The following is a 12483-nucleotide window of genomic DNA, read 5'->3' on the forward strand; positions in this document are numbered from 1 at the left end:
AATTAAAACAAAATAAAACAAGGTGATAAACAAAATAAACCAGGATTTTCTACAACAAAACTGTGTTCACTTTAAGATGATGCAAAAGCCAAAAATGTCAGCTCATCATGCAAAACAGTATGTTTTAGGTTGAACTTCCATCAGAAATTTAACTGTATAGATTCTATGCACTAGATGGCACTATCAGTCAATTACTGGAGCCTTAGGGCTGGATACCAAAAGAGATTTAGACTTGCTGGTTATTGGAAAAGAGTATTATTCTAGGAATTAAAACATCATATCTATCTATCTAACTAAAAAATAGGACTCCCATAAGACACCTATTTAAATGTTGGAGTTTATAAAGATCAGATGTCTAAATTGCTTTGGCATCATCCTTGAATAACATCACTCTGAAAACACGGTGAAGTACTCACTAGAATCAGTACTTCATTAGCCCATACACCTTTATAAATGTATCATTATTTTTGTACAGAAATGTATTAAGTTCAGCTATCTTCAACTGACCCCAGTACACTGGTGATCAAAATGATTAAAACTGTTTGGTTTTTTTTCCTAATGAAATTCTGTTATCTGGGACATATTAACCTTCATGTTTGTTGAACAATATTCCAAACATTTGCCATAAAGTTTCAACCACAAGTCCTGAACACATCTCAGTCATCTGACATAAATGACAAAAAATAATTAGATAAAGCCTAGTGTAGATTTTAATGACTTTGTATATTCAGTCAGTAAAGATTTAATTCTTATATTGTGCAACCTTTCTTTTAGCATTTAACACATAAACATAAACCACACGTACCACACACTCAGAAAGATGACCAAAAGCAGTTGCAGGGGACAAAAGTAAAGACAGTCTAAAATAGTAAAATAAAATAGTCTCTCTGAGGTTTAAAGGCAGGCTTACAGACTGCAACTTGAAGGCAGCCAGATGATCTTGTAGAGGAGAAAGTGGTTGGCATTGATACTGTAGGTAATGGGCAGAAGAGGGTGCTCGGCGGATCGATGGGGAATGGAATGACAGTTCTGAAAGGATATGAAGTTAGTGTTGCACAGAGGTAGCAGACTAACATGACGAATTATTAGGATTTTCAGTCCTGCCCACTGCATTGTAGCACACAAGCTTATGTCCCTGCAACCACACTCTAGCTCAACGTTTGCATTTGAAAAGATGTATATGTCTACCTAGAATGAATTCAAAGCAACTCAAAAATCTGAATAAACTGAATAAAGAAACTGACCCTAAAGGACAACACAGTTTCATACTGTTTTACTTTGTTTATATTTGGCGGACCCTGCCACCTTTCGAGCTCTCAAACAGAGTTTCTGGGGACCTTATATTCCTCTTGGGACAGCTTGTTTGCTCAGTTATTAAAATTTTGTGTTTGAATTTCTCCTCCAAAACTACATAGTGTCCCTTTAAATAAACTTAAATGTAGAATAATGGAAATGGTCACTGCCAGCTTCCAAAATATTGCCGCCTTGTCTGTTTGATTTGATATTGTTGTGTTGTCATGTCTTTGGCGCTGCTATTTTGACTCTGTCTTGGCTAGCCAAAGATTTTCAATCTCAATGTGACTTCCTATTTAATAAACATTATATATACTGTTATAAAATAAACAGTTCCATCATTTCTGCCCTTACCTACAATGTCCACTGGGAGGTGACAAAACACTGATCCCAACAGCGTCACCAAACCTACTTATACTTTATTCTTTTTTTCATCTATTATTCATACATCATAACAGCTGTATTTGCTTGCTGGTGTTTGTTGGCACATCTGTTACCTGCTGCTAATACAAGCTGAAACACCTTTATACTGGTCATGATGATAAGGCAGTAATGTTTAATGCAAATGACACCTCAACATTGACATTTACAATATTCATATTAGGTGTAAAAGTATATCTAAAATATGACTACAGCACACACACACACACACACACACACACACACTACTGCATACAGAGGCAGCTTGTTAGGCAGGTTACACCCAGAGAGACGCCTCACCGCCCAACATCATTTGAAAGCGAGCCTCAGTCTGGCTGGAGACTGGTTGTGAGACGAAGTGGATACCAGTGCCACCCATACACTTCAAAAGAGGTTTCCTAAAGGCCTTGAGTTGCATTTTTATTTGTATGAGGAGGAGGAGTCAGACTGGATTACAGTAGGCTACTGAATTTGTGGACTATACCCTTTTATTTTTTTTGAATAAATGAATTTATAGTAGATCATCTAAAGTCAGATAGAAGATTAAACACTGGTATAAATCAGAAGGAATGAACTGGATATATACCAGTGATTCTGAGACAGTGAGCAGCATGTGTAAAGGGAAATGGCTTTAAACACTGATCTTTAACTTGACAGGCGCTCAAAGGCTTAATTTGACATTGTTAAAGTTAAATTTGTGTGCAGTGAGTTTAGATAAATGTTGATTTAAGAGTCTAACAGATGGTTGCTATGCACAAACAAGAGAGAAAAGCAAGCAAAACAGCAAAAATAGTATAAGAAACCGTTTTTATTGTTAGATGTATTAATGTGACCCACATTAAAGGTGTACAGGACAGCACAGACAGTATGTGAATACAGACTTCAGGCTTGTGAGTGGACTGATGCTGACTTTTTCTGTGTTCGCCTCTGTTGTTAGGAAGTCCCAAAGCTGCGCATGCCCAGTTGCGTCGCTCCCAGTACCTAATGAATATTTAAGCATATTCCGCGCTCGGCGCCCTTTGATTGGACCATCTGGCTCAGTTTCCTGTGTTATGTTTTTGAGCCGATTTTTGAGGGCACTGCTCTCTCTCCCTCTCTCTCGGTAAATTACCATCCAGCTCCAGAGTGTCTGATCCCCGGTCCGCTGCTGTCAGTGTCGGCTCTGTGAGCAACAATGGACGGAGGAGGACACCGCTGAGGAGACGCATCCATGCCTTCGGGAGTTTATCGGGAATATCTTGTGTAAACTTTTGGATTTTGTTCCTCTTGGTTGTAAGCTTTAACAACTACAGTTTTTTTGTTTTTGTTTGAGACGGTGTGAACTTCACTGAGGTTCTCACAAATCAACTGGATCGCGGGGAATACGACCGAGGAGACTGCGACTGTTGTGTTGAAGACAGAGGATGGTGAGTAATATTTACACTACGGTTTTATGAATATTTACTGAATGAGGCCAATAAGAATACACATGTTAAACATTGACAGATAACATGTAACTATATTGCTGCCTTTATTGCCATACATGTAATCCATAATACAATATTTCATTTAATGAGACCCCAAAGTTAAAGGTGCACTGTGTAGCAGAAGAGAAAGATCTTCATTGACTGGTTTGTTTATGCCTTAATAAACTCTTTTCTTTTCATGACTGAATAAACAAACTGACCTTAAAGGCCAACGTAGTTTCATACTGTTTTACTTTTTTTTATATGTGGCGGACCCTGCCACCTTTCTCACTTCTATCAGTGTTCTGTGGACCTTATTCCCCTCTGAGAACAGCTTGTTAATTCAGTTATGGAAAAGATAAATATTTCTGGGTTTGTATTTTTACCTCATTAATATTGTAAATATTACAATTTGAGTTTGAGTTTCTTCTTCAAAACTACATAGTGCCCCTTTACATGTGTTTTAAATAGTTCCAGCTCTGTTTTTCATTCACCAAATCTAAAATTATACTCAACTGCAGTTTCTGTGACATAACATGGCAGGAAAAAATATTTTCATTGATCATGTATGTGATAATTGTTGATATTTAGTGTAATTTCATGTCCTCTTTCAACCAATATTTATCATCACTCTCAAAATTAAAGTAATCCTCAGCCTGTCTTTGACTCCCTGACTCTCTCCCTCACCCTGACAGCCCCCTTCGACCGTCACAGAGTTTTTATGGGCTGGAGTGAAAGTAATTAGAAAAGCACTGACCCTGAGCTGTTGAATCTGACTGTCTGAGTGACGCCCAGAGAGATGTAATGTCACCGAAAAACATTAGTTGTGTGAACTTGGTCCAGCCTCTTGTTTTAAAACCAGTTGGTCTTGGAAGAAGAGGCAGCCAGGGAGCAAGTGTCAGGTGTATGTGTGCAGCTGTGTGTGTGTGTGTGTGTGTGTGTGTGTGTGTGTGTGTGTGTGTGTGTATTACAGGTTTTTCCTGGTTACTGAATGCCATCCCTGCAGCAGACACGCCTAGAGCTAAGTTATGGAGGAGGTTGTGTGGCCTTGTCATTGTGTTTAGGCAACATTTTCTCAAGCCACAGTCTTCTGTGGCAGAATTCCCACTTTGGCTGTTGAACATAATAACACAGCTGTAATGCAGCATTTCAGACACATTTTTATTTGTCTTTCTGGCTGCTGAGACAACACTTTTGACTAAAGGTTTTATTTGTCTCAAGAAGTCATAATTTTGGCTTTAAATGATAATAATTAGCAAACATCCTTCAAGTTATGAGCCTCTTGAATAACCTACTGTCTGTGTTCAGGATGTTTCACTGAGCATCATGAAACCTGTTGCTTTGTTGGTATACAACATAAACAATGTCTTTTTAAAACAGGTAGGACTGAAACCTGTTAGCATTCTGCCAGTTATAGTGGTGTATTGAACCTGTAGGTCGGGTTTCCCATGCAAAGACAAACCCAAGGGACAAATGTTGCATAACATGCAGTCAGCATAATAGAGCAGTTGCACTTGAGCCGTGACCTTAAAAATACGTAATATATTCTTGCAGCATTCCTTCTTAAATTCAGCTTTTGTGGTGCTGTTATCACTTACACACTGCAGTTTTTTGACTATTTGCCACATATGGTTGCTTCAGTTTTACAGTGACTGAACAGGAGCTGTTTTCTCCTTGGGAGGTAACTTGAATGACAGCGGAAAATGCTCTCCAGCAATGGCAGAGTTATGAATATAGTGGTGTTGAGAGGGATAAAACTTCTGAACTTAAAAGACCATAAAGGAAGTTTGGTCAAAATTGTTGGAAACCCACTGTAGGTTTTGTCTTTTGTCTGTCGGCTCATGTAGAGAGTAGTAGAGAGAGAAAAAACAGTCTGATTGTCATCCTAACTGTCTGGACTAGCAGACACCAGCATCGCTCGCTGGTTCGTTCTGTGCCAGATGCTGAATAGCGAGTCAGTATGACAGCAGATGGTTTGCATTAGTTTCTCCTACAGGGAGGTGCGTACTGAGTAACCCCCCTTTCCCTTCATTTCAAAGCTGGCGCTCCATTTTCAAACCGATCACGGCTGTAGAGATTTGCTCAGGAATTCAAGCCCGTCTCTGAAAACAGGACGAACACCCATTCTGTGGACCTGGGGAACTCGTTAGGCTTGTCGCTGTGGTTCAGTACACTCACACACTCCTCGTGATCAGTTCCATACGTCTTTGTTAAAAAGATGCCACTCTGTTTTCACTGCTTTGTTGTTTGTGATGATGGGCCTCATGAGTGTTGACTTATTCTACTGCTGCACTTGTTGTAAATCAGTCTGAATAAGAGAAGCTTATAAATCTCACACTGTAAATTCAAGTTGTCAAATACCGTGAAGTTTGTGAGCTTTTCACTTCGTGTGAATAAAATCCTGGTTTTGCTTCTTTTATGCATCTGCATCTTTTTTTTTTAATTGTTAGTGGAAATGCAACATTTCCATGACTTTTATTATTTAATCTTTCAATTTATTGCAAGCAGATGTGGTAGTATTTCTTTTTGATTTTAATTTGTTATTACATTGCACATCCAGTGATGACATATGTTCATCCAGCAGTACAACAAAAAAATTATAGACTCAAGAGATGGACTCACTCTACACTCGCAGTAATTTACTCCATCACTTACCTCATCTTCTTAATTGGCCGCAATATCTTGTATTTTCCTAAAACTCAGGCACGGAGTCGTGCATCTGCCATCTACTGTGGAACATTTTGTAGCTGAATATCATTTTTTTTCTATTAAAGCAGTGTTGCTCTGTACGCATGATGTAAGAGGCTGGATTACTGACATGTCTGTTATTGCTGGGAGTAATATCTTCTTTATTTGTTTATTGTTGTACAGCAGCTGTTAGCTCCTCAAAATTAAGATAAGATAAGGTGGGATGACACCCTCTGGTTTTGATTTTTATTGAGCTAAAATGAGCTTAACATGGCTAAGCATTATCATTGTGTTGGCACTTACAATAAAAGCATATTTTTATATTCACGTTTCATCAGTGAGTTGTCCGGCAGTGACATCGTGGTGTCGTCAGAGTATTCTTGTAACTGTGAGACATGATATTCTGAATGCTGGAAGTGGTGAGGTGAGGAGCACCCGGCGGTTTTCTCTCCTTGTGACTCAGTTTGTTGACTGTGTCCCCTGAGCAGTGTGTGCTCCCCTCCTGTGGCCAAGAGGACCGTGTGGCTGTACAGTTTAACTCTGTATACTGCCTCAGCCTTGTTTTAAAATGACCAACAACCAGGGAAACCTTTACTCTGCTCGTCTACTCATTCATCCACCACTCATTTCACTGTGAATTATTGGGAGAGGATGCAGCTACTTTAGAGGGTCAAAGGTCATCCACAAAGCAGCTCAACCAAGTACTGTGTGATATATTTTCTCAGATATTAACTGGACCTGTTACTCTCTTGGTGAATAATTACACAGCTGTATTTTATATGAGATATTATAGGTGTAAAATGTAATTATATGTCACTGAGGTGCGATGACGGTAATAATGTTTTTAGCCATGCTAGTAGCAGGGCTCTAATGTCTGTCTGTTGGTCCAATACTTTGACATATCACTGAAATATCTCAATGACTATTGAAATAATTTGGTGCAGATGTTCATGATGACCAAGGGGGAATCTTACTGACTTTACCTCCAGCGCCAGCGTGACATTTGACACTGCCAGATGGATAGTCATGAATTTTGCTACATTTTCATACCCGCCTCAGGATGAACTGTAATATCTTTGGTGATCTCTTCATGGTTCATCTCACACCAGTTCTCTTTTACTTTGAACAGGTAATAATACCTGTCAATTATACATTAACTTTGTTATAAATGCTCTTATCTGTGTCAACATAATCCACTAACATCCTTTCATGCTTGTTTAGTTTATTTTCCTTGTTCTTAGATCATGAACCAGTGAAACAGTGTGCTGTTATAGCAGCTATTTGCATGTATGACTTCCCTAAACGTGGACAGGGAACAAGGTCAGACTCCTTGTCTCCGCATTTGTGCTCGGGTTATCTGCTCTGATAGCTTCCCATTGGCACACACCAGCCCTCTTACTCTATCAAGTGGAAACCTCATTAGTCTTGTTGTCTATGTTGTGGCAGTTTGGCCAGGGAAGTAAAATGTCTGTCATAGTCTAAAGAAAAGAGTGTGATTTCACAGTGATATCCACAAAATACAAAGCTGTACATGTATATTTATGGACGAGACCATGTGAGGAAAAACTCACAAAAGTGCCGACAGTGATGTTGGAGAGAAGTGAGTCAAAGCTTTTAAAAAGGCTTGTCAGCTGTTGTGTATCTCGAGAAAGACTTAAACTAACTGAACTGACTGGAAACAAAGTCAAACTTAGATGGTTTGAATTAGTTTGTCTTTTTTGGCACATGTCCCGTGGCAGGGCTGAGTCAGTGCATTACTAACTGTGGAATCATGCAGTGACTGGAGCGTCAGAATAGTATCCTCTTGAACTCAAGGTCATTTTCATCCATAAACACTAGATTTACAGTGTACTATATGCTCACTATGTCAGCTAAACATAGAAGTATAGCATTAATAGAGCAGACATGGGGACAGAGCCCACATCTTTTTCCTTAGATTGTCATATTTATCAATTGGCTCGCTACTATCTCTTTTATTCTTCCTGTGGATTTCTGTTTTTACGATTTATAATATCACTAATAAGCCAACATAACTATTTATTTGGACATGATCGGCGTTGTGTTTGGCTGCTTCGGTCTGATTCCTCACATTATTGACAGTCTTGCAGCAGCTTGGAAAACAATAACATGAAAACTAAACAAATTGTTGAAATAAAACTAAAATCCCTTTTTTTTTCCTGGATCCTTTGGCTTGTAAACATCATCCTCATGTGCATTCCAACCAATGTTGAAGTGTAACTAAGTACATTTACTCAAGTTATATACTTAAGTACCATTTTGAGGTACTTGCACTTTACTTGAGTTTTTCCATTTTCTGCTACTTTAGACTTCCACTCCACTACATTTTGGAGGTAAATATCCTACTCTTTACTGCACATTTATTTGATAATTTAGGTTACTATTTGTTTTTGCAAATTACAATCTATTTTATTGGCAATCGGGTAAAAAAACACTGATTCCAAGTTTCAGAAATATCGGATCCAATAATCAATCGACCCATAGTATACAGCACATTCATGCATGGAAATATTTTTTACTTGTACTTTTGAATACCTACATACATTTAATGTCAAATACTTTGACAGGCTGGCCACACTGGCTGTGTGAGCGACGCATGAACGTGGCCTAACGTTCTTGCTTCTCATTCAGCGTCCATGTTAACAGGTAAGAGCAGCCTACCTGGCTGCATGAGTTGCGCTTGTCAGGTGCGGCTGCAGCGGTGCTTCCTTTTAGAGACATGAACATTACACACAACAGGTGAACAACAGTTTTCTTTCTGGTGCACTCTCTTTTTCTTTCTCTCCCTCCCTTTCTTTCTCCCTCCCGCTTTCTTGCTCTTTCATTGGGGGTAAGGGAAAATCACATCATCATATATATTGACAATCATCAAAGGCAAACTCCATGTAAACAGATTGGGCAGACACAAGCATCCAATGTGACCAGCCTGTAAGACTTTTACTCAGGTACTATTCATATGGGTGACTTTAACTTTTACTAAAACTATATTTTAACACGATATCAACTATAACTTTTTTACGACACTGATTGCAGCAGGGTAATATGTGCTATATAAGAGGACAGTCGCAAGCTTTGTTTCCTGATTAAAATGGGCCCACTGTCCATCACAGAGAGATCGTGGTTCAAATACAGGAAGTTCTTTGCAAATTGTTTTTCTTATGAACTGATAAACAGCAGAGTTGATTTACTCCACTGCAAAATGTTTGACGTAGCAGTAAACAAATGTTGATTTATGTGTGGTTTAACTGTACTTAAATATAATGTTTACTGTGGAAAATGTCACAATGAGAAATTACGTTTTTAAGAACAGTTTCTGTCACCAGCTCATGGGCCTATTTGAAATACAGTGTTTAGTACGATATAGTACAGTTTCGCAATGAACCCTTCTGATTGGAATCCAGCTTTTCTTTTCTTGCACTCAGAAAGCTTGTTTTAGTTCATAAGAGACGAATGATTTACTGATATGAATCCAACGAAGCAAATCAAGCTGAAGGCAAACTTTGATGCACTTCTTGTTTTCAGTCTCCACCTATAATTTCATAAGAAAGGAGCAGACATTTCTAGCCCACTTTCACTAGACACTCCTGATGACACAGGTCCAAGCTCACCGCTCTGTTCCTTTATGTATTTTTGTTTCGCACTTTTAGCACTCCTCTTTAATTAGGGGCGTTACAGCATGCATCATCAACTAGTGCTGGCTGGTGCTCCGTTCACCGCGTACTGGGAGGCACTTCAGGGATTTTCTGTGCTGTCAGTGCATGAATATAACAACAGCTGAGTCATTATTTTAGCTGTACTTTTAATGTGTTCACTTTGGTGCAGTTGATCAGTCATTAAACGTCCCATTCATCTAATGCATGCACCACACCCCTTCAACCAATGAACCTGCATGAGAAAGCGCTAAGGCACAATTATAAATATGCAGGTCTTGGCTTATCATCATTCTGTTTGACATCTTTAACCTCCTGTAGTATTTGAACAACCTAAAAGGCGACCTCTTATGCTTTTTCATTTCTTTTCCTTTCCTTCAGTGTGTTACATAGGTTCTTGTGCATGTTAATGAGCTTGAAAGTTAAAAGCTCAAAGTTTGCGTCAATGGGACCTTCTCTCTCCCACAGAAAACACTGCCCCTGAATTGTCTAAAACGCCTCATCAGTAGTCCCGCCTCTAATTCTGTGACTTCTTGACATCACACTCCATCACAATGTTGCACATTTGCATAATTTATGCCTATAATCACTTTAGAAGTGAAGCTAACTGGAAGCTGAAAACACAACAGAGCCGACCGGAGACACAGTGAGCGGTGCTGGCTCAGGCGTGTGTGAGCTGACCAATCAGAGCAGACTGGGTATTCAGGAGGAGGGGCCTTAAAGAGACAGGAGCTAAAACAATGTTTCAGACAGAGAGGGAATACAGTGCTGCAGCACTGGGCAGTGTGAGGACACCGATATGTGTTTTGAGCATTAAAGCAGGTAAACTTATTCTAGTAGTGACCCAAAATACAAGTATGAACCTGAAAATGAGTTTAATACGTCTAAAATCTCTCTGGAGTACAAGTGCTGTTTACTGAAACCATGTAGTGTCTGGAAAATGAATTCTTCCTCTTACGTTAAAGCACAGAGCTGACCTTGTCTGACCTTTAGGGACCTTTCTCACAGTAATGTGAGGCACCTTTGACCAGCGTTAGCCTTTCAGCACTGTACTCAAGACCCAAACAGTTCTGGCACACGGCAAAAGAATTCCTATAATTTGGTGTGTTTTTATGAGATACATGTCTATTTTCTGACTCAGCCCTGGAGGTCTGTTTCCAGTTTATCTGTTTTAAATTGAGACATTGGACTGACAAAAACACAGAAGCAAGCCTTCTCTGATTCAGTTGGAAGCTCTCTTAGTGACATGTTGGAGACTTTGACTTCAGTAATTTGCTCCTCTCCAGGCAGCTGTTTGATAAAGTGAGCCGCTACTGTTTCCAGTCGTATTGCTTGTTAGTGCAGATACTAGAGGAGGTTTCTGTCCATGGTGCATAATGAAATGCTGGAGGCATTACTATGTAGTCACAAGCTGGGCTGTTGACAGTCTCAAAGCCATCTTGGGTAAATCGTTTACACACTTTAGAAGATTTCTTCTAAAAAAAATGCCACATTTTTTCTTCTTCGGTTCGATTAACTTGGCGAAAGTCAAATCTGATGAGTCCATGATTCTCCTTTTTGTCTTCTATGAAGCCGTGGATGCATTCAAATAATTCATGAGTTGAAGGAAACACAGAAAGCCCCGCCAAGTTTAGTGGCATTTTACCAAACCAACTACTGCTTTAAACATGATTCACTCTGAGAGGCTTCTTCACCCACCTCAGCGTCAGATTAAAAGACTTTTCAGTGTGTGTCTATTTTATTTGCATGTATTCGGTTGCTTCTGGGGGAGATGCTGGTTTGGATTTCATTGATTGAAACTTGATGCCCTGTTGTGGCACAAGGCATGGCTATGAATGAGTTTCCACTGCACTTGGCTTGTTTACGTTCAACCACTACTGAGGCAACTTTAAAATGAAAATGCAGTGCGTTGTGACACGTCTCTTGTCTAGAATTTCAGCTAAATGCTACCCTAAACCACACTGCCTTTGATACTATATTTTATTAGCTGCCTTGTTGCCGTTGTCATCCGTTTAAGAGACCGGTTCAATTTGAGATGTTTAAAATCAGCAGCTCTCAAGTTTCCATGGTTTTACTTTGCTGGGATAAAGAAAAGTGGTGCCACTGTAAAGCTGAAGCTTTGTTCAGTCTCAGATGTGTTAGAAGTCGTCAAGTTTCAGTTTACACTTCATCATTATGTCTTCTTTCTCTGGGAGGGACGGTGTTCAGCCCTGCCCTGCAGGAACAGCTTGAGAACATCATTACAACTAGTCGGTGCTCATGTTACCAAATCCAAGTAGAATAATATATTTATTTTCATTCTTCTCTTGTGTGTGACCTTGCGCAGCTCAGATCGGTAACAGTGTCAGAAATCTAGACGTGGAAACAGAGAGTAAGGCTGGTTCATCTGCCATATTTATACTGTTGTTTCAAACTGACCTGCTCAAGATATAAAGTGTAAATATGTGCAGGTGTTTATCATTTACAGCAAAAAAGTTTATATTCAATATTACTCACATTTTCATACATTTCACATGTCCTGTGAAGGCACCATTTTCAGTGACTCCAAGCCTTTGTATTAATGGAAAGTTATCGTTCCCAGTATATGACGTTAATTACCAGGTCAGAGCTGTTTTGATTGACAATTCTTCACCAAAGTCTGTTGAGTCAGTGGCATTGTTGGATGTATTTTAGAGTTGAAAGGGAAATCCACTTTAGGACTTTGTGACACAATCTGAATCTGAATTTTTGCTACTCGTTCTTGAAGTTAGAATCAGTCACATCGGACATTCAATGGGTTTTTTCCCCGTGGAACCATGAGGTGATTAGTTTACTTGAAATTAAATTAAAGTTAATTTTCCAGCTATGCGGTTACAGTTTTGGTGAAATAAATCACACAAAAATGACTCCTCAAAGTCAGAGCCCTGTTGACCCAGTGACCTCACACGTTTAAGTTCCTACAGAAGCTGGAAGGAAAGAGTAGAGCTAAT

General features: G+C 39.3%; 1 protein-coding gene across 2 annotated transcripts in view; it reads left to right on the forward strand.

The window, feature by feature from the left end:
• The first annotated feature begins 2842 nt into the window (after window positions 1-2842).
• The window catches only part of myo1ea (myosin IEa), a 54848-nt gene continuing 45207 nt past the window's right edge, over window positions 2843-12483 (forward strand). For both annotated transcript variants that reach the window (XM_073463985.1, XM_073463986.1), the window contains exon 1: window positions 2843-3119. In XM_073463985.1, the coding sequence (XP_073320086.1) occupies window positions 3117-3119 (3 nt within the window). In that variant the 5' untranslated portion in view covers window positions 2843-3116. The remainder of the gene's footprint in view (window positions 3120-12483) is intronic.

The sequence above is a fragment of the Pagrus major genome, chromosome 4 (genome assembly GCF_040436345.1).
Source record: "Pagrus major chromosome 4, Pma_NU_1.0".
Lineage (NCBI taxonomy): Eukaryota > Metazoa > Chordata > Actinopteri > Spariformes > Sparidae > Pagrus > Pagrus major.